Source organism: Medicago truncatula, chromosome 6 (genome assembly GCF_003473485.1).
Source record: "Medicago truncatula cultivar Jemalong A17 chromosome 6, MtrunA17r5.0-ANR, whole genome shotgun sequence".
NCBI lineage: Eukaryota > Viridiplantae > Streptophyta > Magnoliopsida > Fabales > Fabaceae > Medicago > Medicago truncatula.
In genome coordinates, this window is record NC_053047.1 from 10,175,330 (window position 1) to 10,202,136 (window position 26,807).

The 26,807-nt window shown below is 30.7% G+C and overlaps 3 protein-coding genes across 3 annotated transcripts; all 3 read right to left on the minus strand.

Annotated features, from left to right (window-relative positions):
• Nucleotides 1-436: 436 nt before the first annotated feature.
• On the minus strand, nucleotides 437-2,093 carry LOC25495833 (LOB domain-containing protein 20). Its single transcript, XM_013596084.3, has 2 exons — nucleotides 1,470-2,093; nucleotides 437-995 (listed from the first exon to the last, which is right to left on the minus strand). The coding sequence occupies exons 1-2, from the start codon at nucleotides 1,845-1,847 to the stop codon at nucleotides 690-692; spliced, it is 684 nt and encodes a 227-aa protein (XP_013451538.1). The 5' UTR covers nucleotides 1,848-2,093; the 3' UTR covers nucleotides 437-689.
• A 3,775-nt stretch (nucleotides 2,094-5,868) lies between these two features.
• Nucleotides 5,869-11,979, minus strand: LOC25495834 (probable inactive leucine-rich repeat receptor-like protein kinase At3g03770). Its single transcript, XM_013596085.3, has 8 exons — nucleotides 11,512-11,979; nucleotides 9,583-11,035; nucleotides 9,266-9,399; nucleotides 7,691-7,931; nucleotides 7,153-7,355; nucleotides 6,874-6,926; nucleotides 6,649-6,757; nucleotides 5,869-6,536 (listed from the first exon to the last, which is right to left on the minus strand). Exons 2-8 carry the CDS (start codon nucleotides 10,925-10,927, stop codon nucleotides 6,264-6,266), a joined length of 2,358 nt encoding a protein of 785 aa, XP_013451539.1. The 5' UTR covers nucleotides 10,928-11,035; nucleotides 11,512-11,979; the 3' UTR covers nucleotides 5,869-6,263.
• Nucleotides 11,980-17,182: 5,203 nt separating this feature from the next.
• On the minus strand, nucleotides 17,183-20,955 carry LOC25495835 (plant cysteine oxidase 2). Its single transcript, XM_013596086.3, has 5 exons — nucleotides 20,311-20,955; nucleotides 19,386-19,507; nucleotides 19,126-19,285; nucleotides 18,141-18,344; nucleotides 17,183-17,486 (listed from the first exon to the last, which is right to left on the minus strand). The coding sequence occupies exons 1-5, from the start codon at nucleotides 20,573-20,575 to the stop codon at nucleotides 17,356-17,358; spliced, it is 882 nt and encodes a 293-aa protein (XP_013451540.2). The 5' UTR covers nucleotides 20,576-20,955; the 3' UTR covers nucleotides 17,183-17,355.
• Nucleotides 20,956-26,807: the final 5,852 nt, after the last annotated feature.

Below are 26,807 nucleotides of genomic sequence, written 5' to 3' on the forward strand. Positions count from 1 at the left end.
GGGTAGTTTTCATGAATTTGACAATAGTTAATAGCATGCATTGCAACATCAACTATGTAGCACCGACGCTTGTCAGTGTTCGACACTGACTTGACACCGACACACTTGACACACACTTGTGGGCACATTCAATCACTTCTAGTTTCCTCAATTATTACTGGTGTCTGTGTTGGTGACAATGTTGTGTCTTTTTCTGTGCTTCATAGAGCAAAAGTCTCCTTAATATCGCCATAACAGTTGGAAGAGTGTTATTTAATTACTATCTTTATGTTGAACCTAGGTTTCATGAAATTTCATTATCTTCTGATACTAATTGCAATTGAGGCATTCTTCATTACAGATGAAATTTATTGACCATCTTTATGTTTAGTTGTTTACTCAAAAAAATTATTAAAGTTCATTTAACAGCTTAATGCTAGGATTTAGGACATGGAAATTATAATAATTCATATATTTTACATTCCATATAATCCAGAAATTTTACATTCCATCAAGAGGCTTAATAAAGGAAAGTGATGCGATATATAAGCATTATCCTTGTGAATAATGCTATAGGGGATAAAGGATGTAATAAAAGGGAAAAAAAATGGAAATACATTGACGATGATGGTGAAGTAATATTGTTGAATACTTGGTGAATCATGCATTGTTCTTAATCATCTTCCTCGTAATGAGACATCCTGGAGTTCTTAATCATCTTTCTCAAAACGAGACATCCTGGAGCTTTGAAAAGGCTCTAAGCTCTGTGATGAAGGTGCTGTCTCCATTGTGAGGCCAAAACCAGGGTTGAAGTTGTTCATGTTCATAAGGTTGGTGGTGGAAGCAGATGAGTTGTTGGAATATGCTGGCTGCACAGGTACATTGAAGTTTGGTTGCTGTACCAATTGAAATGGCGGCTGATATGGGGCTTGAAGAGTACTTGCATTTGCATATGCAAGCCTCCTATTCATCAACTGAGTTTGCATCATCGAGACCTCTGCTTGCATAGCTGCCACCTGCATCGGCCATAATGTAAGTTATTCATCATTCATTCACGTCTTGAGGTTTCTTTTTGATTTGTTTCTTCTAAAGCAAACATTTTCTTTGAAGAGTAAAATACAACATTTTAAATTTCATGTAATATGCAGTAGAATTTTAAAATACAACATTTTCTTTAAAGAGTAAAATACAACATTTTAAATTTTAAATACAACATTTTAAATTTTCTTTATGAGTTACTATGAATGTACATGTAATATCATTCTTTCTTTTAAATTTTAAAATGTCGTATTTTATTTTTCTGAAGCGTGTACTGTTGTTTACCTTAAATTATAATCTTCGAATGTATTTTCTAATGCAAATATTTTTTTCACACTTCTGTATTATGCAGTAGAATTCATAAACATCTTACCGAAAATATTCTGCAAATGATTTATTAAAGGTGAATAGAAGCTGCAAAACTATAGCGATAGATAAATATTCTACTCAACCTGTTGCTGCAAAGCAAGAAGGGTGGACACACAGCCATAAACTGGATCAGCTAGCCTAGCTTGAGCCTCATAGGAAATTGTTGCAGCAGCTTCATGGCGATGGCTAGCCGGAATGTTGGACAAGTGCTTCGACACATTACTAGCACCAAACACCTTGTGCACAGCCGCAAACTTAGCCGCACCTTGGTCAGTACCAAAGTAGGGTGCAAAGATGCATCCACTACTACACTTCCTCCTCAAGAACTTGCAAGCACCACACGGCGTAATAACCGGTTCATCTTGTGTTGCTCTTGCTATTGCACGCTTTGCAGCAGCATTTGCGCTTTTGTTGCGCCTGTTTCCCGAACTACTACCATTACCACCTTGTGACTCAGCCATCACAGACAAAGTTACTATACTAAAACATCAATCAATGATGCGTCTATATATAGTCGTGGTTACTTGCAGATTACAATTTAAAACGTTGTCGAGTAATTATGACGACAGAAAGTGAGGGAAAAAGGTGGTGATTTTGATGTGTATATGTGAAGTTTTGTATGGGGAGTGAATGTTGATCATGTGAATGTGGTTGGCAAGGTGAATGATGAAAAAGGAAGAGTTTAAGGTTGTTGAAGGAGTGTGTGAATAGCACGTGGTAAGGGGGTGTATATGATGTGATAAAAGTAGTAATTTTTGACGTGTTTGTTAGATTGTGTGAATAAAATATTAACATGATGAGAAAATGATGGTTTGTGTGAAACAATACTTGGAAAGGTTTTCTTTGTGGATAGCACAAGAATTGGCGTGTAGAATGGAAAAACCAAAGACGTGTGTGGGTTTCAAATAGTTTTACAGACTCATCCAAGAAATACAATACACTTAACTATACATTAGAATCTAATTTATGATAAATATTTGTAAATATAGTCTTTTAATATTTAATGTTTTAAAAATCGAATCGAACTAGACCGTTGAAACTATCAAACCGTGAATTGACATTGGCTACATTTTACATATTTGAATGGTTCGTTTGATTGCGGATTGATTCGAGAAATTTAAAATAGTTGAATTGTGATTAACTTTGTCGGGTTCATGAAACGTTGAAACTATTGAGCCATGGACTGACATTGTCTAGATTTCAACTATTTGAATGGTTCGTTCAATTGCGGATTTGTCTTGATTCGAGAAATCTAAACTAATTGAAATTTTACTCGAAGGTCTTGTCGGTTTCACGAATGGTTCAGTTTAGTCGAATTTGAGATTGCTTCAATTTTTAAAACTTGGTCAATATTACTTTAAAGGTCTTGCTAACGAATGACTCAAGAGAACAAATTAAAAAATAAAAGATAAAATTGTATCTTAAAATTTGTGTTGAAAATGACAATTTTCAAACTTTTAAAGTTTAAATACACAATTTCCAATATAAATTTTCAATATTTGGTTTTTTAACTTGTACTCCCTCCGTCTCAAAATGTAAGCAAAAATTGGTCAACATAAGTTGATGCATCTGGTACAAATTTTGTATTAAATACATTAACTTCCAATTTTTACTTATATTTTAGGACGGATGGAGTACTCTTAAATATTATTTGAAGTAGATTTATTTTATTTTTTTTTTAATATTTAGACTATTATTAGCTTGATTAACTCACCGACCAAATTGTTAGCTTCGATGGTCTCTCGAACTGTTGGTTTATGGTATTATTTTTTAACATCTCTAATTGTTATCTTAAAACTATTAATAATACATACACCCTTTTTTTCTACATTTTTTTAGGGAACCTTTTTTTCTACTTAAAAGTTTCAATTTGATTTAACTAAATGTTTTTCTTCTCAAAACTCACCTACCAAAGTATCTATTTTTTCTCAAAGAGTTCAATATATAAATGATACAACATATTCCTAGGATTTTTATATATTTTGGGTTAATAGTTGCTTTACTCCTATAATATAGGTCATTTCCGGTTTTCCCCCCTGTAAAATACTTTTTTTGAATTTCATCCTTATAATTTGAAGATTTTTTGGTTTTGGACCTTCATGAAAAATTTCACCCCCTCTAATTTCAGCAAATTTAGGTTTAACCCCTTGTAATTTGAGCAAATTTCAGTTTACCCTCTGTTAATTTGAGCAAATTTCGGTTTAACCGATGTCATATCTTCGATTTTATACAGTCAAAATTCATGAAGATCCAAAACCAAAAATCTTTAAATTACAAGGACGAAATCCAAAAAAAATATTTTACAGGAGCTAAAAACGGAAATGATCAATATTACAGGGGATAAAACACTATTAACCGATATATTTTTTAGGGGCAACCATATTTTTTATTTAATGGAAGTCAAATAAGGAATTTAATAAAGTAGTTAGAATAAATGTAACAAAAACCGATAAAATATAAACATATTAACACACTATTTTAAGTAGTATATATGATAAAAAAAAAATAAAAAAAAAAAAAGACCAAAAAAAAAAACACTATAAGCTACACAAAATCTGTTATAACCAAGTAGAAATGAGTTTGTATGATTTTAAATTTTTTTATTGAGTTAATATTTTTTATTCTAGTCTCAGTTTTAAGTTCTTATTAATCTTTGGCCCTTTTAATGATCAATAGTGCATTTCTATTTGTAAAATCCATTATAAACTATTTAAATTTGCTAGCCAAATTCACAATAAGCTTTTGCATGTAAATTGTGGAGTGAAGATTGAATCTCACTCCACAATTACATAAAATGAGGATGTCTCATTACATATACATCTAAAGCTCTATAAAACTTGATAACGTGAACTTCAATATAACTTTAACATTCATTCACGTTTAGTGTGAGTTGTGATTCTAACTTCTGTTTTGTCATCTTTAATTGGATTTTGATAGTATCTTAAATAGACTTGAATCTCACTCTGAGAAGTTAGTTCATAAAATAAATTGTCCTCGTGAGCTTAGCTCAGTTGGTTTGGACAATGCATAATATATGAAAAATCTGGGATTCAAACTCCGGCGACCCAAAAAAAAAAAAAGTTCATAAAACAAGGATGTCTAATTAGATATACATCCAAAGCTCTATGAAACTTGATAACGTGAACTTCTATATAACTTTAACATTCATTCACGTCTAGTGTGGGTTGTGAGTCTAACTTCTATATTGTCATCTTTAATCGGATTTTAATAGTATATCAAATAGACTTGAATCTCACTCTAAGAAGTTAGTTCATAAAATGAGGATGTCTAATTACAGATACATATAAAGCTCTATGAAACTTGATAACGTGAACTTCAATATAACTTCAATACATTTATTCAAGCCTAGTGTGGATTGTGAGTCTAACTTCTCATCATCTTTAATCGGATTTTGATAGTATATTAAACATACTTAAATCTCACTCTTAGAAGTTAGTTCATAAAACGAGGGTGTCTAATTACATATACATCCAAAGCTCTATGAACCTTGATAACGTGAACTTCAATATAACTTTAATACACTCATTCACGCATAGTGTGTGTTGCGAGTCTAACTTCTACATTTTCATCTTTAATCGGATTTGTGTAGTATATCAAATAGACTTGAATCTCACTTCTAAAAGTTAATCATAAAATGAGGACGTTTAAGTAAATATACACATCTAACTGTTCATTTACATAGGCAACGTGAAACTCTAATACAACTTTAGGAATCATGTAAGAAACGTGAAGGGGTTAAGAGTGCTCATGTATAATGCATACTTGACTGTTATAAAAAGCATGAAGTGATTCTTAAAACCTTAGCTTTTAGGAGGGTAAAAAACGCTTATAACTTTTACAAAAAACCATGAGAAGATTCCCTTAAACAAAACTATGTACATGCCAACAGTTTCACTATACCAGAATGAATATTGCCAGCTGATTGCCTTATGATGCACTCATTTATATATCATCACTTTAGTCATATTTAAGGGCTTTTTCCCATATTCATTAATCTTTTAAAAACTCATTAAAATGTTAAAAAAAAAAAAAAAAAAAAACATCTTTTTTTTTGTAAAATAAAAAAACAACCGCAAAGAGATTGGTTTTTACCAACAGTTTATTTTTGGTAAAAAAATTGGGTACATAAAAGTTTAGATTATGGGAGATGTGAATTTCTTTTCGCACTCCCAACACTTATCAAAGGTCTCTCATTTGTTCAAATTTTAGAAACCGAAAAAGGTTCTAAAAAACACCCCCTTTTTTACACGTCAAGATTCTAAAATATGAAGGGGCCTTAGAAAAGTGTGGGGTGAGAAAAAAAATTCATACAGAAGATATAGTCCATAAAAAAAAAAGTTGGATTCAAATCCATGTCAAGCCCTACTAGTTTAGTTTTGATTTGTGGGTGATGTAGTAAATATATTTAAGTTTTATAGCGATAAAAATATATTTAAGTATGTATTTAATTATGGACAATCATTTTTTTGTGAACATGCGCGTAACTACATGAGCTTACTATTTTGATATTGTGAACTACAAAACTTACATTCTCTTAACATTAATCTCTTAAGCATATAGTAAAACATATATCAACACAATTAAATTGAAAACCTCTATGTGCATGTTTAGAAAACTAGCATAACTTTTTCTAATCTTTTCAAACTCGGTTTAGTGTATGTTTAGATTGACGGTAAATTTGGAAAAATTGTAGTTTTTTACCATGATTTTGGTAAAAACTATATAGTTTGAAGTATCAACAAAATCATATTATCACCATGATTTTGCCAAGTTAACCGTCAACCCAAACATACACTTGTCTCACTATCATTTGGACTTGAAAGAGTGCTACTGCAACTCCAACTGCGAGACCGATACTAATGGAAGTTTGCTCGTCGACACGGTAAAGGCGAGATGGGAGAGCCGTCACTACTTAGAGAGTCTCCTCTCCATGCATCTTGGACTTGAGAAGCAAACTGCAAATTCCATAAAACATCTTCTATAGAAGGCCTTTCTTCTACCTCTTTAACTAAACATCTCACACAAATTTCCATCATTGTCTTCAATGATTGATCCAAACACGCATTACGTATCGATGGATCGATAATGCTCCTCCTAGCTTCATCATCTTCTGTTATGCTTGATTGCAACTGCATCATGATCATATTTACGAAAGCGAAATCATAAATTAGCAACTGATTTATATCGAAATAGTCTAGATTATAACAAAGTTAACTCTAATCAAAGAACACTTTCTATTACCAGATCCTTCAAAGTGTCCACATTTCTCAACTTTATCGTCCTTCCTAGAATGAGTTCCATTAGGATCACACCAAAGTCATATATATCAGACTTGTCTTCACTTTTTACACTGCAAAAACAACATAATATTGACTTCAGTAATCCGTATATTCGACATAAAGTATATAAAACTACATGATGCTGAGTCCTCTTTTCCATAAACTTGATTAAAAAGCTATCACATACTTTTGTTTTAAGCTAGGACTTTTGAATATACTTGAAGGATTTCCTTGACCAACCTGCAATCATAAACAAAGAGAGAAATAATAGACCAAACTTATCGTTGAAAAAACGAACTTCTTATGGACTCGATTTAATTGCAGTCGATAATTCATGCAGTCAGCCGATCTACATTATAAACTCAAATTTTCAACCATCCGATCATTATCAACGATCAAGATGATTGACTACATTGATGGCTGGCTGCATAAAAGTAATAATAATTCATAGTAATTTTCTTAATACCTTTCCCATGTTGGATAACAAAGGCATGTTATAACCACTGATTTTCGCAACAAAGTTTTGGTCCAATAAAACATCTGTGATTTTGATATTGTTTGAATATACACCAGGAACAATCTCTGTATGCAAAAATTGGATTCCCTTTGCCACTCCAATCGCTGCTTCTATGCGTTGATTCCAAGTAAGAGACTTTCTATAATGCCTATCTGTCACATAACATGTTCATATAGAAGATATCAGAATATGCATTATTGTTTCAATCTTCCATTACAAAATTCATGGTAAGTAAAATGTTTGATTCATCAGAAGCTTAATGGTATTGAGTATTGATGAGTCCTAACTAAGATATAAATTTACTCCTTGTTTGGATGAACAACTTAATCAAGCGCTTATAGCAAATTGTTTTCATATAAGGCATAACTTATAATCAGTTTTCATAATGGATTCTCAGAAGTTATTTATCTAAACTCTCTTAAACAGACTTGTAAGTGCTTATTCGAGTCGATAAGCTCAAAAAGTGACATAAATTATGATGAAGTACCTGAGATCCATGTCTTGAGTGAGCCATTTGGTACATACTCAAAGACAATAAAGATTCTTCTGACATTTGAATCATCTAAATAATGTTCAAAGCAATGTCCAAGAACACTGACTAAATGTTGATGCCTGAATTTTGATATCATTTCTATGTGCTGCATGAAATCTCTAGTCCTGCAGCTTTTGGTCAATTTTACACTTCTAATGGCAACTAGTGAACCCTCCTTTAGTTGTCCTCTATTCATCTGAAACATAAAAGTAAGACACACATTTTTTTTAAATTGATGCACATATGAAACAAATGTATAAAAAAAATGATGAAAATCGAGTAAAGATATTTTTCATAACAACTTTAGGTTAATTGTAATGTAGTTGAATCATAGCTGCATGAAAAGATTACTCTCCTGATTGTCGGGATGACTCGTACGGTACTAATAAGTGGAGGGGTAGGGTTTCACAAGTAATAGTGTAAACTGGACCGTAATATTTAAATACAAGTTGTAATCTATAAACCCTAAGTTTAGTTAATAGAAAGGTAATGCAGTTGCTCTGCAGTCAGAGACGTATGCACAATGGACTGAACACAATGTGACATTTAATTAAAAGTGACGATAAGAAATGAAAACAAAAAAGTTTTCTGAAACCAAATAGGTGGTAACATTTTCAGTTAAACAGACACATTAAATTTATAACATTCTGCAACACCTATTTTGTACTTCTCCAGCTGTCTTTGAGTTTGTTAGTTAGTACCTCTCTTATATGGAAATGGTCCAATAACATCCACAAATATCTTTGGTTCCTATTGGTGGTCCTTCATTGGTAGATGGTATATTAATTTCCAATCCCTTTCATATTTCACATAACATTCATTATATGCCAGCAACTTGTACTTTCATACAACAAAATTATGAGAAACCATGTGTGCAAGAGTACATTTACTAAATATCATGATTGAAAGAAAAATGTTGAGAGTCCCATGTCGGATGTGATACGACAAAAAAAGAACTTTACATAGAATAGGTGTTTCTCACTTAACAAGCCATTTTCGTATCATGAATTAATCCCAACTCAAAACCTAAGGTGTGAAATCTTATCCAAGACCTATAGGACCACCTGTCATGACTCGATCACACTCTAGATGTTTAGTCATGAGCGTGCATGAAGTGTGTTGAGTATACAAACTAGTTTTGTAGGGTTGAGTTGTGTTACAACGTCAACCTCGGTTTAAAAGAAAATGTATACGAAAAAATGCAAACAAAGAATATACGAGATTTGAGCACCAAGTTTTGTTAGAACCTCAACCCCGGTTCAAAAGAAAACATATGTGAAAAATGTAAACAAAGAACACACTAGATTTGAACACGGAATTCGGCCAATTGGGCCTATCTCTCGGACTGTTGTGTGGCTACAGAGCCTTTCTATTATTCAAGCTTAGAGTTTACAAATTACGACCTGTGTTTAAATATGGTCCAGTTTACAAGATTACTTACCTCTTAACCGACCTGTCCACTTATCGGTAACTATGAGTTGTATCCAACAAGTTGAGTCAAATTTAAATTCTAGTTGATAAGTGGTATACCTGTCCTTGAGAACCTTCACCCATAAAAGAAGTGGTATCAAAGTTATTAGTAGCTTCCATAATCTCTTCCAGTGAAAAAGCTCTATAAGGTGGAAGTCCAACAGTTCCAAACTTCATTGTTTTAGGTACATACCCTTAAGTAGAAGGCAAACAAATCATTAGCATATATCTTTAACATGAAAGAATGCAAAGAAAATTCTTAATCAAATTTAATTCTTCTGCAAGAAATTATTGCCAAGACGTTGCAGCACGCGCGACTAATATTATCAAAATACATAAAAACAAAAGAATCATTTCAAAGCGAGAAAGCTACTTACTTGCATCGGAGATTAACTTAGAAGTGTATCCGGAAGCTGCATTTTCTGATATTAATTTTGTCTGAGAATTCATCATCATGCTTTTACCATTTCCTCTTCTAATCATAATAGTAAAAATCAATGCAAAAAGTGCAAGTCCTCCAAAAATTCCACCTACTATCGCCAAAGAAAGAACTGTTTTAGATACTCCTTTACGCTTCTTTCTCTCAGCTACTATTCCAACAGCTATTGCTTCAGTGTGACAAAAAGCTTGTTCATGTTGATTTTGTTTTGTCTCCTCTAGACAATTTCCGCCATACAAAACAGTCCTATCATTGGAATGTGACACTAAGCACTTTGGCAATTTTCCAGTCAAAAGATTTGAAGACAAATCAACAGCTTCTAGTACAGAATTGCAAGAAAGATTCTCGAAAAGCATTCCTGATAATTTGTTACTTGAAATGTTGAGATAAGTGATTGTTGGAAGTGAAAACAATTCTAACTGAAATGGTCCAACAAACGCGTTTTCCGAGATGTCGAATCTCTCAAGTTGATAATAAGAACTCATATTATCAGGTAAACTAGACCTAAACTTGTTGTTTCTTAGAACACAAGTAACCAACTTGTTACCAATTCTAGGAAAGTTTGGTCCAAAACCATTATCATCCAATTCCAACACTTGAAGATTAATCAAACGGCTTAAATCCGGTACCGATCCGGTAAAACGGTTACGAGAAAGCGAAAGAACTCTCATATTCGTTAAGCTACTCAACGAATCAGGAAGTGAACCGTTGAATAGATTTTGTTTCAAATTCAAAACGGTTAACGACGGAAAAGAATCCAACCAATCAGGTAAATGTCCTTCAAACATATTGTTATCAAGAATGAGTGCTTGAAGATTTGATAACAATGGAAGCTCTTGAGGGATTTTACCATAAAGAAAATTTGAACTCATGTTAACTATTTCCAAAGATGATAAACTACCAATTTTTCCAGGAAGTGGACCCCACAAGCCTAAGGAAACTAGTGTGAGGACTTTTAGACTTGGAATTCTCAAAAGTGTTGTGAAAAATGAATCTATTGAGAAGTTTTTTGGAAGAATTTGTTGAGGTTTTGTTGTTTCACCAACTATGTGTAGCTGAGTTATGGCTTCTCCATAGCATACAACAGTTTGAGAAGCTTTTGAATCTGTGTTGCAAAAATCAGTGTTGGAATTCCAACTGCTTAAAACCGAAGGAAAGTTTAATAGGCGTTTGATTCGCAAAAGAGTGTGAGTGTGAGAGGATTGAAGTTCAGTTGAGTGAGAAGTTGAAAGGAAAATTGTAAGTAAAACCAGAATCACTTTTGGATGGAGCTTATTTTCCATTGGTATGTTAAAGCATGAAACAGACAATATATGAAAAGAGTTTACTAAAATGTCAAAAGCTTTAGATCATAGTCTTGTCAAACATTGATGCTTGTTTCTCCATTAGTCCTGAAATTTCAAGGAGTGAAAATTTAATCATCCACAAAAAAGTCGAAAAAATATATTTGAAGAAATGAATGAAGATGTATTAAAATCCATAGCATAGTTCTAAATTGCAATCTGCAACTGCGGCCACAATGTAAAGGTTTTAGAGGTCTCCGGAACTGCAATTGCAGCTACATTGATCACATTTTGCCGCAAAATTGCAACTGTGGCCTCAATCGAAATTTTGAACCATGATCCATAATGTGAATGAACTTAATATTTTAAGTTCATTCATAGCTACATCATTTCAAGGTTCAAAGAAATTCATTATTTTCATGAGAAAATCACAGAAAGTAGAAGCACTTAAGAAAGGTTTTGATATGATATAACTCAACATAAAAAAAAGCTTTATATGAGTGAAGAAGTGTTTAATTAGAATTCAAAATTTGAAGAACAAACAAACATGTATAACCATAAGAAAACAATAGAACTTCAAATACCTTCAGAACTTGTAGCCACAAAATATTCAGAAACTCATCATCAACAAAGTTTCCTCATATAGACCATTTTTCTCATGTGTCAGCTTTTTCTATGCACACATCAAGACAAGTTGATGACAAGGATTGAAAATGAAAACACAAATGAAAGGACCAAAATTCACTCACAACATCAAAAGGACTAGTTCACAAGCCTACACTTCATTATTGTCACTAGCTGCTAAATAAATGAATGAATGTACAAAGCATGTTTCAACCATTTTTCTTCACTTTTGCTTTGAAAGGTCTTAAAGGGAAGAAGCCATAGTAATTACTTCACAATGAAAAGAAAAAGAAAGATTCTTGAAGAGAAGATGACTACACTTTATTCTTTCATTATGAATATGAATTCTCTAACATGTCATCATGTGGAGTCTAAATAGATTTTGTTGAAAGTTGAAACATTAAACATGTTTTGTATTACTTTATGAGATTAATTTCCATGCACTGACGGTGTAAAACTTTTACGGATGCATCCAATTAAATCGCACTACAATGACACTTTTATATGTTAGTTCCTAAAATATCTACAAAAATATGTACATAACTTGATTTGATTGAATGTATGTGGTTAATAATTTGATTGAATGTATGTTTTGTATTATTTTGAGATTAATTTACATGCATTGACAATGTAAAACTTTTACACATGCATCCAATCAAATCATACTATAGTGCTACTTTTATAAGTTAGTTTCTAAAATATCTCCAGAAATATCTACATATCTTGATTTGATTGAATGCATGTGTAGAAAAGTTTTACATCGTCAGTGTAGACAAATTAAATCATTATTTTATATTATTTTTTGTTAATAATTTTGAGGTGATGTTTGTTAAAGATGGCTTTAAAAGTGATAACCCTGTGACTTAAGCTTTCACTTTCATGGACAGGTAGGCATTGGCTTTATTATCTTACTTCCCTTTTTTGCATGTCCCCTTCTTTTGGACCCTTTCTTTTGTTAGGACAGACACCATATGCTAAAAAGAGTACACTTATTTTACTCATAATCATATAATGAGAAACCATATTTACTCATAATTAAATTTTTGTTGTTAATTGAATGATGGATATTAGTGTGGTCTAAATATCCTTCACCATTGATATATGATAAAATAACAACTCTTTTTTTTTTTCTTGGTCTAAATAGTTATTAAAAGTTGGTCTATAATGGACCAAAATTTTATTTGTTGAAGAATCATGGCATGTATAGACTTGTTTGTTCTTAGCCTATTTTTATTTAGGCTCCAACTTTATAAAATTAAACTAAATTATCCACCATATCATGACTTTCTATTCTAAAAAATGTGTCCCTCTAGGCTAAGATATTTATTAGATAATTTTATTAAAAAAATATCTATTAGACCAATCATGAACACAAACAAATCGTAGGGGCTTAAAGCTCAAGAAAATGGCTATTTAGGCATCTATAGTTTGCTCACAGACACCTCAAACTAACGACAGTTAATTAATGTTCACTTGTGAACAAGTTAATTGTCTTTGCATGTGAATTGTAGTTAACTCACAAGCGAACAGAAATTAACTCCCGTTCTAAACGAACGGTAATTAACTGTTGTTGGAAGTATTTTCGGTAGTTTTAGGTAGGGGTGTTCGCGATGCAGTTTGGTTCGATTTTGAGGCTCAAAGTCATCTGAACCGCAAGATAAATAAGTATGCGGTTTGGTTTGGTTCGGTTAACTTTTAAAATAAAATCCGAACCAAACCAATGCGGTTTGGATTGGATCAGTTGGTGCAATTTTTTTAAACAATATTTTTTTTCCAACGTTAAAATCAAATTAAAAAGCTAAAACACAACTTATTTTCAACAATGTTTTAAATTTCATACATTACAATTTTATTTTCATCCAACAATGTTCCTAACAACGTAGACCAAATTAAAACTTGGACAAAATGTATTCTTATTTAATAAGAAATATTAAAGACTAAAATTTTAATCATTCTCTAAGAGTTCAAGTAGCACATAAATACATTTTTTTTATAGAAAAGCAAAGAAGAAACTTAACAAGAGAAAAAATATTTTATTTTATTAAAGTTTTCATTGAATTTCTATGAGTATTGATCTAGATGATATATATTTAATTAGTGTTTTTCTTACATTGCAGTTTGGTTTGGTTCGGTTGGTAAAATCAAAACCGCAATCCGAATCAAACCATGCGGTTGAGTAAAAAAATGATTCGAATACATCCGAATCAAATGCGTGTTTTGTGATTTCGGGTTGGATTGGTTCGGTTTTGAACACCCCTAATTTAAGGTGCTTGTGAGCAAACTATAGGTGTCTAAATAGCAATTTTTAATGCTCAATTGCCTTAGGCCCCATTTTTCTAAGGCCTCAAATTTTGTTTCATACTTATAAAAAAGGCAAATTCTATGGTACACTCAATATATTTGAGTGTATCAGTACACTCACTCTTTAAATTAACGGTTAAATGAGTTGCTTTTTGAAGGAAAATATTATTTTCTATCATTTATATTTATAATAACTAAATCTTATTCATCAAAAGTGTTAACGAAATAAATTTTTTTTTTTTTAATTTTTATCACTCATAATTGAGAATATTGATTATATTTTACGATAATATGTAAAAAAATTACTATGATTCTGATAAACAATGAATTGATGTTTTTTCTTATGAAATGATATTTTATAAAATATAAATATTGATAAATAGTTATTTATTTCATAAAAAATGATCGTTAATTTATAAAATTAAGAAGAAAGAGTATCGATACACCTCATTTTGTGAGTGTACCGTAGAAGTTCTCTATAAAAAATTATGTTTAATTTAAATTATTAACTTGTGTTTCATACTTATAAAAGTCACCCTTAAAATAAACGTGAAGAAACTAAATTATCCTTAAAACTTAGAACTCTCTCCTAAGATAATAAATAAAATAAGAGAAAGATATGGATGATATGAAAGGTGGAAGTGGAAACTCACTTGCTTTCATTGCTTTTTTCTCTTTTTTACCTTTTGTTTTCATAAGAGAATAATTTTCCAAGGAACTTTTATAACCTCATACCATCATAATTGTTGAAGCCGTTGCTCTTTAATCGTTAATATATTCTTTTTTAGATAAAGTCATACAAAGGGAACAATACTTTACTTTTCAGGTGGTCCCGAAAATGTACTCCAAAAGCATGGTTTAACAGAATCAGAATATAATCTAATTTAATTTTGTTATAGATTCTTAGTTTTCTTTAAGGATTATTAGTTTTTTCTTTTTCTCCCAGCCCAGATTGTGAAATGTTTTGCAATGATGTTGCTCAATAGGTCCCTCAGAATTGCTCATTTCATTTGGTCGTAGTTCCCGATGACCATTTTTTAGCCTAAAATGTTGTTCGGGTCTTAACTTCCAATGCTTTGTTTTTGCAAATTTTTTAGCAATTCAAGGGACCTATTGAACGATCACCTCCCGATGTTTGTTTTACGATGATGGTTACTGAATAGGCCCCTCGAATTCGCTCATCCCATTGGGTCGCAACTTTCTATGGGTATTTTTTAGCTTAAAATGTCGACCGGATCTTAACTCATGAAGCTTGTTTTCGCGAATATTTTAGTAATTCAAGGGTCTATTGAGCAATCACCTTTCACGATTCGTTACTATTTTGAAGTGGGTTTAGGTCAATTCCATTGTAGACTCCTACTAGGGTACATGTAACAAACGTATTGTCAATTGTTGGAACAAGTGTGCAAATTGAGAGTTAAAAGACTAAACACCAAGTTCTGTATTTGGTATAACTAGTGTGGTGTGGTGTGAATTGAAAAAGATGAAAAATTCAAAATACAATAATTTGAAAATTCAAAAACCAACAACAAGATAGTCGAGTGTTAACCCTCAACAATTGATCACCAAATCATGAAAATATCAAAGGCCGATCACAATAGAAATTCCTCAACAACCTCAACTGTTTTCTCGTTAATTTCTCCTCAAACTCTACCTTTGAAAGAATCTATGCACTAGAAGAAAGGTACACATTCCATTCTATTAAAATTTTCACCCACTTCACTCAAAATCTGACTTGTGTTGAAGAGTTTGCATATACTAGTGACAGCTATGAGCATGTTTATGGTGTGAAATTGGACATGGTTCCATATTTTTTTGGCACCAATATTTTCTTTGTTACAAAAGTTATTTAGTTAAAAAATGTATATGTCAAAAGGTTAAGGGGCTCAATCGTTTTAAAAAATATTAGGCCAAAATTCTATGGTCACAAATTGCTCGGACTCTAAACTTGAATGAATATATAATATATAATATAGGAAAATGTTATTATTATTTTTTTTTTATCCCAACACTAATACAAATGAAAATGAAGGTGATCACCATGATTAAAGTGGATATTTTTATGATATAGATCATAAGAAAAATGAATATATCATTTCTTCTATGTTTTCTGTTCTAGAATCTTTGATCATTACTTCAGAAAATTAAGGTTTCCCACATGAAAGGTTTCCAAATTCTTGGTCAAGTTTACACAACTTTAACTTACACTCTTGACCTTTGAATCAAACCATAGAAAATTTTAAAGTATCACAAACACTCAAGCCCACAGTTTTTCTTTTCCTTAGAAAATTTTAAAGTATCACAAGCACAACAGCCGCAATTAATACATCAATCAGCAAAAGAAAACATGTTTTATAGCTTTATTGTGTTATACTTATAAGTAATTTTTTTACCATTCAAAAAAATCAAATACATTTTTTAAAATTTTGCAATTGAACTGAAAACTTATTTCATATAAATTCTCTTGCTAAAATTTTTAGTAAATCCAAAATTATTTCAGATATTATTGAGGCACGACAAAATTAACGGTGTAAGTACGCTGTTTTTTTTTTTGTCTAATGGTTGAAGCTCACACATTTAAATATGGAGGAGTGGGGTGTCCAGGGTTCGAACCCCGACCTCTACATAAATTATGCAATGTCACTGTCAATTGAACTAAGCTCACGGAGTGCGCTGCTTTTATTAACGCATGTAATGTTAATTTTGATGCATTTCAATAAATCAAATAATTACTCCTTCAAAAAAATAAATCAAATAATTACATATTCATTAAAAGTTTTTAAATATAAATCTATGTTAACTTAGCTCAATTGACAGAGATATTATACAATATGTGATCCGTGTTCGAACTCCAAAGAACCCATTTATTCACCTTAACAACGTAAATTTCTAACAAAAAAAAGTTTTCTGATATAACCGATACAAGATAAACTTGATCTCTATGAATTAGGCTCAACTAGTATAATTTGTAAACGTTTTTGCTCACTTGGCATACTTTGTGTTTTTTTTAATGCGTACTTTGTACTAATGAACATAATTTATCATTAATGACATATCTTTTCTTTTGCAAAACAATTAAATAAATTTGAGTGGTGTAACCTATATGTAGCACCGATATCTTTGACTAAATGTGTGTCCGATGTCTAACACAGACATGTGATTACGTTAAAATAATTTATTTTTTAAAATTATTACCGATGTCTACTTCTCAATATCGTATTTGATGCCTGTGTCTGTGCGTCATATGGTGCAACATTATTTAAGTGCAACACTCAAATTATACTACTAATATTACTTCTTGAAACATATTTATATATTTTAATAAGATGATGAAATATAATTAGACGTTTGTATAAAACATGTGTATACTGTGCGCATATTATTATATGATTATTAAACTTCTAAACATTAGAGAAAAGAAACCAACAAATGCAATGTGTTTATATGTTTGTATTGTGCATAGTAATTAAAGAGACCTAAGTGTGTGTGCTATGGAATACATCTTATAGGGAAGTCTCTATAATTGGAGGACCCAAATATTCAATCCCATCCATTTGAGAGTTTTCTGGCATCTCTATTTCTTCCAACCATCCATAACTTTCATTTTCTTCTTTCAACTCAGCAATTTCTCCATCTGCAATATTTGAAATCATTGATTGTAAGAGACTCAATAATAAAAATAAAATGATATCGTTAATAAGTGCATCTGGGATACTCTTTAAGGATGTCAAATTACAAAATTATTCCTAAAAAAATTCAAAATAGAGACTATTTATACAAACTGATGAAGGAATAAAATTTTCATTAAAATTTTATCATGATTAAACTTGAAGACTTATGATTTTATCCGGAGTAAAAACATATTTAACCATAAAAATAATACTATACAAAAGTGTTCATTTTTTATTTTCACTTCTATGTTTTTTTTTTTTAAAACTCGGTATCCGATCCAAGAATCGACTAATCCGAGAGGACCAATCCCACCGTCCACTTGTGAGGGCCCCGTTTAAAGCCAGAGCAAGCTCTGTATGGACTTAGCCCACCGAAATTGACACTAGAAGAAATCGAACCTAAGACCTCTGGAAGAGCAAACTCCAAAATCTCAAACCAACCACTAGGTCAACCCCAGGTGGGTTCACTTCACTCCTATGTTTTAATGTAGAGTTGTTTAACTCACTTTTAGTGGGCCCTATCATATTACATGAACATTAAGCATTTTATCAATCTTGCAAGTTGCAAATCCATAAACTATATATGTATAACGGTCTAAAAATAAAGTGTTGCTTACTAGGAAAAGCAGTGTAAAGGTGATCTCTATAGTAAGAACAATCTCTGCCATCATCTTTGGAATAAGGAGGTCCAATGACATCAAGAACAGCACATGGAGTTATGGCTGTGAATTCATGGATATTGCCTCCAGTTTTTGGATACAACACTGAAGTGTCACATGGTGATGTGAACACTTTATTTGCTTTTAACTTTGCCAACCTCACTGCAAAAAATACCATGTGTACAAGATTAAATTTCTATTAACTATAAACGTTGTGAGAAATGCTATCAACGTACTTTGTACTTGTTATTTATTATTGGGTGAAATTTATGTATGTCTGACTAAATAAAAAGTTGGGCCCACCAAATAGGATGTGTATTCTTTGTTGTTAAGAAATCACACATTCGATACAATCATGTGATCTAAATGTTCTAGGCAAATATTAGACGAACTGAATTTCAGTAATAAAGTTTAAAATGTAAAGTTGGAGATGAATTTTAATTTATGGATCCAACTTTCTTGTTGTTTGGGATTCACACATTTGGTGCGGTTACCTCGTCTGAATTTCGAATCAAGATCAGACGGTCCATGTTCTAAATTTCAGCAATCAAGTCTAAAAATACAAAGTCAAAACTTGAGATGTTCAATCTTGATTTGATAGTCTAAATCAACGACTACAAAATTGCATGAAAACTAGAAAGTCCGTTCTACCCAATAATAAGACCGGTCAAGGGTTTTAAATTTTGTCCACAACCGCAATTGTGGCTGCAGTATAACTTTTTCAAAGGTTTTTGCAACGACATCGCAACCTCAAGTGAGGCTGCATCGGTCAAACTTGCCTACATTTTACTGTAATATAAAGGTTTGCAGCATAACCGCTATCATAATTTAAACCATGGGCAAGTGTTACAAAGAATGTTTTATAGATATACTACTAAAACACCTCATCCCATGAATTGAGATTAATTTAATTTGGTGATATGAATAATATTTGAATACATACATTGAGATGGTTGCTTCAACAAATTGTGAGAGACATCAGGATCAACCCAATCATAAGACTTAATGTGCATTTGTCCCAACAAAAGCTTACTGAAAACAGTCATTCCTGGGTGGTTATGAAGAGGAATGACTCCTTTTGAAGGTAGGAAAAAAATACATAGCTGCATGTACAAAAAAATACACTTAAATTAATTACATATATATTCTAGCTAGTAATTGCATTGGTGACAAACGATTAAAATAAGAGATTGCAAGACTTACTGAAAAATTATCACATTTGTATATGGTTGTATATGTGACCCTTGGATTCTCTCTGAAAATGCTTTCAGGTTTGAAGAACTGCAAATCTTTACTTAGTCCAACATCTTCTGGCTTCATGTTGTCTGGTTATTAAAAAAAATATAATTAAGAACAATACTTGTGGTTTGTTTTTTAACCATCGAGCTTCAAAGAAAAGAGACCATGATAATTCAGAGTTCGGCCGAGTGATAAGTCTGACAAATAATAATTTAAAAGGAATATCTTGTGAAAGATAAAAGGTGACTATCTTGTGTTAGAGATTTGAAACATATGTTATTTTAATTTTTAAATGGGAACTAGAGAAAGAACGTATCAATCAGTCAAATACTCAACTTAACTATAATAAATTATGCATTAACCAAGCAAATTATAAATAAATAAACAGCTTGATGTAAAGAAAATGAAATGAACCCTTGATGAAGTGCAAAAGCTAAAATAGAAGTAACATCTTACCAACAATTTGAAAGGACAAACACACTCACATTTCATCTTAAGATAACAAATTGATTGGTAGCTTACTACTTTGTAACTTCTTCATCCTGTTATATTTATAAGAAAAAAACAATTGTTTGGGTTCACTGAATAACTAATATATTTAGTATCATTTATAAATCAAATATATCAGATATTCAATGAACCAAAAAAGTTGTGTTTTGCTTATAATATAAATATGATTTAAGAGAGTATATTTATATACATTAAACAATTCACATTCACAACATGCAAATGAAGATAATCACGAATTTCAAAGACATGACACAAAAATCTGTAAACTAACATATAATTGGACACAAAATCTAACAACAAATCAACTTGCACATTTTTGTAACCCAATTAAACACTCAATTTAAAACTTATAAAAAAATTCAAAAGAAATTGATCATACCAAGAATGTGACATAGTTTGTGAACATTTTGTGGTGAAGGGACAGTGTTAGGTCCTTTGAATGTTTCCTTGCATGAGACAAATAATTTCTGAAGTGCCTTATTAGACATTGGCTTCTTAACCTTGTTACTATGATAAGGTTTCCTCTTTTTGACAATGACCCTTTTCATATAACCAACTTTTTCAACATTTCTAACTCTTTCTTCATTTTTTTCTACTAAACTACCCTCCATTTTCATAGATATACCTCCAATATCTTCCTTCATATGTTAACACCAAATCTTCTATGTCACCACTCAATTTATAAGCCCTTTTCAACTTTCAAAAACTTACTTAAAAGGGAAACTTTCAAATGTTTTTTTTCTCTCTCTTTTTTGTGGTTGTGATCTTTAATAAATTGAGTAGATTGTGTCAAAATGAAAGAGGTTCATTGATATTTTGAGTAAGAGTTGTAAAAGTGAAAAATAAAAAGTAATATTCATGAAGAGAGAATGAGCATTTTGGAGATGAAATGCTAGAGAAGTTTGGGAGAAAGATGAGTTCTTATTATGATATATATTTTTGATATATTTGGAAGAGATAAAATATATCAAATGTTGAAAACCATGGGCCTTTTGTCATGGAATGGTGCTTTCTATTTGACAATTGGCAAGTGTCATTGGAAGTTCTATATATATTAGTAAATAATCAAAGGAATAAAGCTCATTAGAGTTAATTTAGTGGAAATAGATAAAAAATAATAAAAGAGTTAATTTAGTGAAAGTGTCTTAGAACCATGAATGGAAAACATGTGTTGCCAATCTGTTTTAACGTGAGTTTTAAGATTTTTATTGTGAGAATTGAAGAAAATAATAAATTTGATATTGAATGTAATAATTTTACTTTTAAATTAAAAAAATTACTAAATAATTTTTATAAACCATGTTATTAAGACATATTAAAGTAAAATAATTTGAAAATGAATCACATTATATTTTATTTGGTGGAAAAATAAAAATTACTATTCTTTTGAAAAAAATAATTCATTTTTAGTTTGTTTAATAGTATCAATTCAAATTGTAAATGGTTTTTTATGGTATCTACTACTTTTTTTTAGGGGTGGTATGGTATCTACTACTTGGATTATTATTATAAAAATATTTCTAAGAGGTAGGTTACTGATTCATACCATATAAAAATATTGATTTTTTCGATTAAATTTTTGTTGTTAGTGTTATGTGGATTTTGAACAGACTATTTTTGTGATATAAGGATAACTATGAAATTCATTAGGAAAAAAAAAAAACTCATAGAAAAGGAAAATGAAAAGCAGTATTTGGATAAAGTTCCCATAGATTATTTGGAAACAGGTGGTTATTGGCGACCCCCTGTTTTGAGCTGTTGACGTGGCGAACAAAGGTTAAATTACCAAAAGCACTATATTTAAAACTTCTTGTTTATTTATTTATTTTCTTTTAAAAAAAAATTAATTGATAGAAATTATATTGAGAATTAATACAAATTTCAAAATCGCTAAAATAAAAAATGATAAATTAATGAACAAACTCGCGTCATCTATATTTACCGGTGTGACAAAATAAAAGTGCTTTGAAATACAATAATAGATTTCGGATTTGTAACATTAAAGACGTTTAAGTCATTCTTGAATTTGTGATGGACACAAAACGAATAAAATCCATCAAATCTGAACTCAACGAACATTAGAATAAGATGTGAAATCAAATAAGACCGCATCAAAACAGCGAACAAGACAACATTGTCAAACTTTGTGAAAAACACTCAAACACAAGTGAAAGTGTCGGTTTTTGAACTCCGATCATAACGTCCGACCTAATAATTTTGACCTTTTTGTCAGTTGAGTTAAAATTTATGAAAATATAATATGTTTATTCATTTATTAAATAAAAAATAGGAAAAACAAAAAAAAATTAACTAAAGTGACTATTGATAGTCATTTAGAACCCTGCACTAGGGGAATCCAACTATATATCTTGAATTTTACAAGCTCAAATTTGGAGGTTACACTTTGGAAAGAACAAGCACTTAATTTGTTGAGGTTATACTTGGTTTGTATTGTGAACTTTGGTCAATGTTAACATATAGATATCACATTTAAATACCACATTTTAACTTATAGATAATGAATATACAACACTCATTTTTTCATTCACTCTTACTCATTTGATATACCAACATCTAAAGATAAAGTGGAATTATTATAAAATGGAAAAAAGCATGAAGTTTAACATCAAAGGTTTGTATGCTCTTTAAAAGGAATGAATTAATGTGCATGGACATAGATACAAAAACAAGTGTTGTCATATTTGGTACTTTCTTCATCAACTAAAACACTATCAAGATACTAAGTTTTTATCCAATAATGACTATTGACATAAAATTCATAATACTTTTCAAAGAATAGTCTCTTTCATGAATTATGGATAAACATGCCAAGTCAAGCACCTGGAATTAATCAAGTAGCTAAACCTTAGCTTGCCTATACTTTTATCCAAATTTGGACCAACCAAAAATAATTATTTTATTCTTTAAAATTGTCATCTTCACTTAAATTAGGTTTTCAATTTTGCTACTTGATAAGATCGCACTCTAAATTACAAAACACTAGTTAATATCGTCCTTTCAGTCCTTTTAATGATATTATTATAAAGATTTGGTAAGTTAAATGTGTATTTATCCATCTATGTCGGGTTTAGAATAATCCTTACAATGTAGCATTACATTGTGAGCAGTTGTAGATCTAAAGAGAAAAACTTATCTTATTAAAGTTAATAATTATCATCATTATTGCACCCAGGGGCGGAGTCACCCCCAGCTAGCCTGGGCTAGTGCCCAGGCTCGGCTCCAACTTTCTTTGTAGCAAGCCCAATCATTATTAGAATTTTTAGATTTTCCTGCGGATTTACCTGCAGATTTTTGTGTAAATTCCGCAGGAAACATATTTCCTGCAGATTTTGCCAAGGATTTAGGTTCCGCAGGAAAGATATATCCGTAGGAAATGTGAAATTATCTGCAGGAAATGTGAAATTATTCGCAGGAAGGAAGTAACGTTTTGCGATAAATTTTTTGCCCAGACTCTATAAAATTTCTGGCTCCATCACTAGTTGCACCATATAATTGGTGGTATCTATTTTTCACATAGCTATATGACATCAAAAAATAGTAGTGGCAATTTGATGTACTTTTTTTTACTCGGGAAATTTGATGTACTAGAATAGATAAGCTGTTTAGTTTATTCTTTATATATTTAGGGCATTTATATTATATAAAAAAACTAATTGTTTTTCTCCCTTAAATTTTTTTTACTTCTTTTTATCAAACTTTAATTTATACTAAATTAAATCAAAGAAAAGATGTTTTTTTAGCTATTTATCTATTAAGAGTTTTAAGTGTTACGCGATCAAATTAAATAATAACTACTTAACATCACTAGGTGATGAAAAAAATAATCACATGATTCAAGTAATATTTTGTTTAATTAGAGGTTTTAGGTTCGAAGCATCCTAAAAATGCAACAACGTAATTATAACCATCTTGAGAAATTAATTTTTACAATTGTGTGTGGAAAACACTAGATATACGTCATAAAATAAATAGTAAGTTTAATCATATTTTCTATTGAATAATTAATTAATTTATACGGAGAATCATCTTCTTTTTTTTTAAGCAAGGAGAGAGGACAGGCATCAGAAGTCATCATCGACATCCCAACTAAGTTGGCACGCCGAGATACCTCCATCCTATGCCGCCAAACTCGAAAAATTTATTAAAACAAGGGGAAAAAGTTACATACAAAAAGGTGGGGGGACTATACCAAAACCCACCAAAAAAAACAGCAGAAAACAGAAAAAGAAACATAAAAATACAAATAAACAACCCAAAAGTAGATTAAGGGAATCTATAATTGGGTAACCCACAACTGTCCCTATATAAATCAATTTTCACCTCATTTGGAAGAGTGTCAATCCAAATCTCACCAATAAATATAAGCATAGGTTTGTGAGACATATAAAAGTTTTGTAAAGCAATTCGAGCATCAGAGTTACCGATACCTCTAATATTCCAATAGAGAAAAATCATTGGGCATGCGGGTTAGTGTCACCTCGTGCACGGGATTTGGAAGGCTGCTTGGATAAAACGTGTTGTACCTTAAGTTTTTGTTTCTGATTTCGTCTCACTTTAAAGTTGTATCCCATCTTTGTCAAAAAGAAAAGGTTGTATCGCATCAAATTGTAGGAGTCTTAACAATTATATGTTACACTAATTGCATCTACAATGAAGTATGTAAGTGACTAAGAGTGTGTTGGATGAGGGAATGTGATGTTTTGAAGGAATTCAAATACTTTGATGTGAATTCCATTGTTTGGATAATAGTTTGATGAATTTTCAAAATGATGAAAATTTATGAAGTATTTTGTTCAAGTTAAATTTAGAGAATTTCAAATGACACCGAAAAGTTAATAATTTCAAAATTCTTCATTTTTATAATTTTTAAAATTTTGCATTTTGGTCCTCAAATTTTCAATTTGACCCCAATAAATTAATAAAAAAATTGCAATTTGACCCCTTAATTTTTTCAAAAATTATAATTTGACCCCTCAAAATTTTTAAAATTTGCAAATTAACCCTTAAAAAATTAAAATTTATAAAAGCTGTCCAAAAATGATAACAATAATATCTAGGAATGACATCAATTTAAATTATCTAAAATTCTAAATTCTTTAAAATTTCTCAATTACTCCATCCAAACACACTCTAAGTTTCATATAAAGATGAATTTGTTCCTTATTTTTTCTCCCCCGGAGAAACTTTAGGTGGTAAAGTAGATAACATAAAATTGGTAAAAATAGCTTCAACAAATTACGGTATCATTATTAATGTTTTGTTGTATAATAAGGTATCTCGTCATCATCAATATTAATATAAAGTACCCTTTTTTTTTTACTATTGGAGTGAAATATGTGTAAGTTGCATAAATTTGACATAACACTTATTAAAAGTGTGCCAAACTCAAAGTATGTTCCTACAAAGAATTATAAGAGATGCTCTAATATATATAAGAGTAATGATACATGTACCACCTCATGTGGCAATACACCCTTTACACCCATACAAAATTCTGACACGTGGCAATCTGGACCCCACACAAATAGAAGATAAAGTGTGGTTGTGAGATGAACTTACCAAAATATCCCTAATACATAGGGTGTACAATGGGATGTAGGAATAAAGGGTGTTCATGTAACATTTTCCTATATATAAATTAAAGGCTTAAATATGCAAACCGTCCCTTTAATTTGGGTTCATTTTGATTTTCGTCCCTGTAAAAAATTTGTTGTTTTAAAAATGTTCCTGGCCGCACTTCGCTGGTGATGTGGCAACGTTTTGGGCCACGTGACAGTCCACATAATTAAAAAATTAAAATTATTTTTAATGTTTTAAAAATTATTTTTTTAAATTTAAAAATATAAAAAAAAATTAAAAAATCTATAAAAAAAAATTAAAAATATAAAAAAAACATTTTAAAAAATCTGAAAAAAATTAAAATTATTTTCTGAAATTATTTTTATCATATAATTTTTAAAAAAATATATATATTTTTTTTTTTAAATTATAAAATCTGATATTTTTGAAAAAAATGAAATGATTTTTTTAATTTTTTTTAAAATATGAAGAAAAAAAATATAATTTTCAAATTTAGAAAAATTAATGGTCGAAAATTTAATTTTAAAAGTTTTTTTTCGATTTTTTTAATGATTTTTGAATTTATTTTCATATTTTTTTAATTTAAAAAAATAATTTTAAAAATTTTAAAAATAATTTTAATTTTTTAATTATGTGGACTGCCACGTGGCAGAAGTTGCACAGTCAGCAACTGCCACGTGGCAAGACCCATGCCACATCACCAACGAAGTGGGGCCAGGGACATTTTTAAAACAAAAAAAATTTTACAGGGATGTAATTAAATTTTTTTTTTTACAGGGACGAAAATCAAAATTAGCCCAAATTACAGGGACGGTTTGCATATTTAAACCTAAATTAAATCCGTATGTATTAGGAAACAATTTCACTTGTGTGATATATTACATAGATGTGTTATTTGAACATACATTTATAGGACAATTTTGAACACAATTAAAGCAAAGAGAAAAAGTAAAAACATTTTGTGATAAAATTATCACAAAAATTGTCAAAAAATATTGTTCAAATATCATTTCTCTATATTATATACTAAGAAGTCCACGTCAATGACCAGTTGGAAGAGATCTAACACGTCATCACATGGTTGGCACGTGGGGAGCAGGTGCATCCATAAGACAACACCAGCTTGTCACGTTTATCGTACCAAACCTCTGCAGTCAATCACTAACGTAGGATGGAGGAGAACTCCAACTTGCTAGTTTAATTATTTTGACACATTTTCTTCAATTGTATATATGCTTGTCCCTCAAGGATTCATAACTATTGAGACCAATTAAA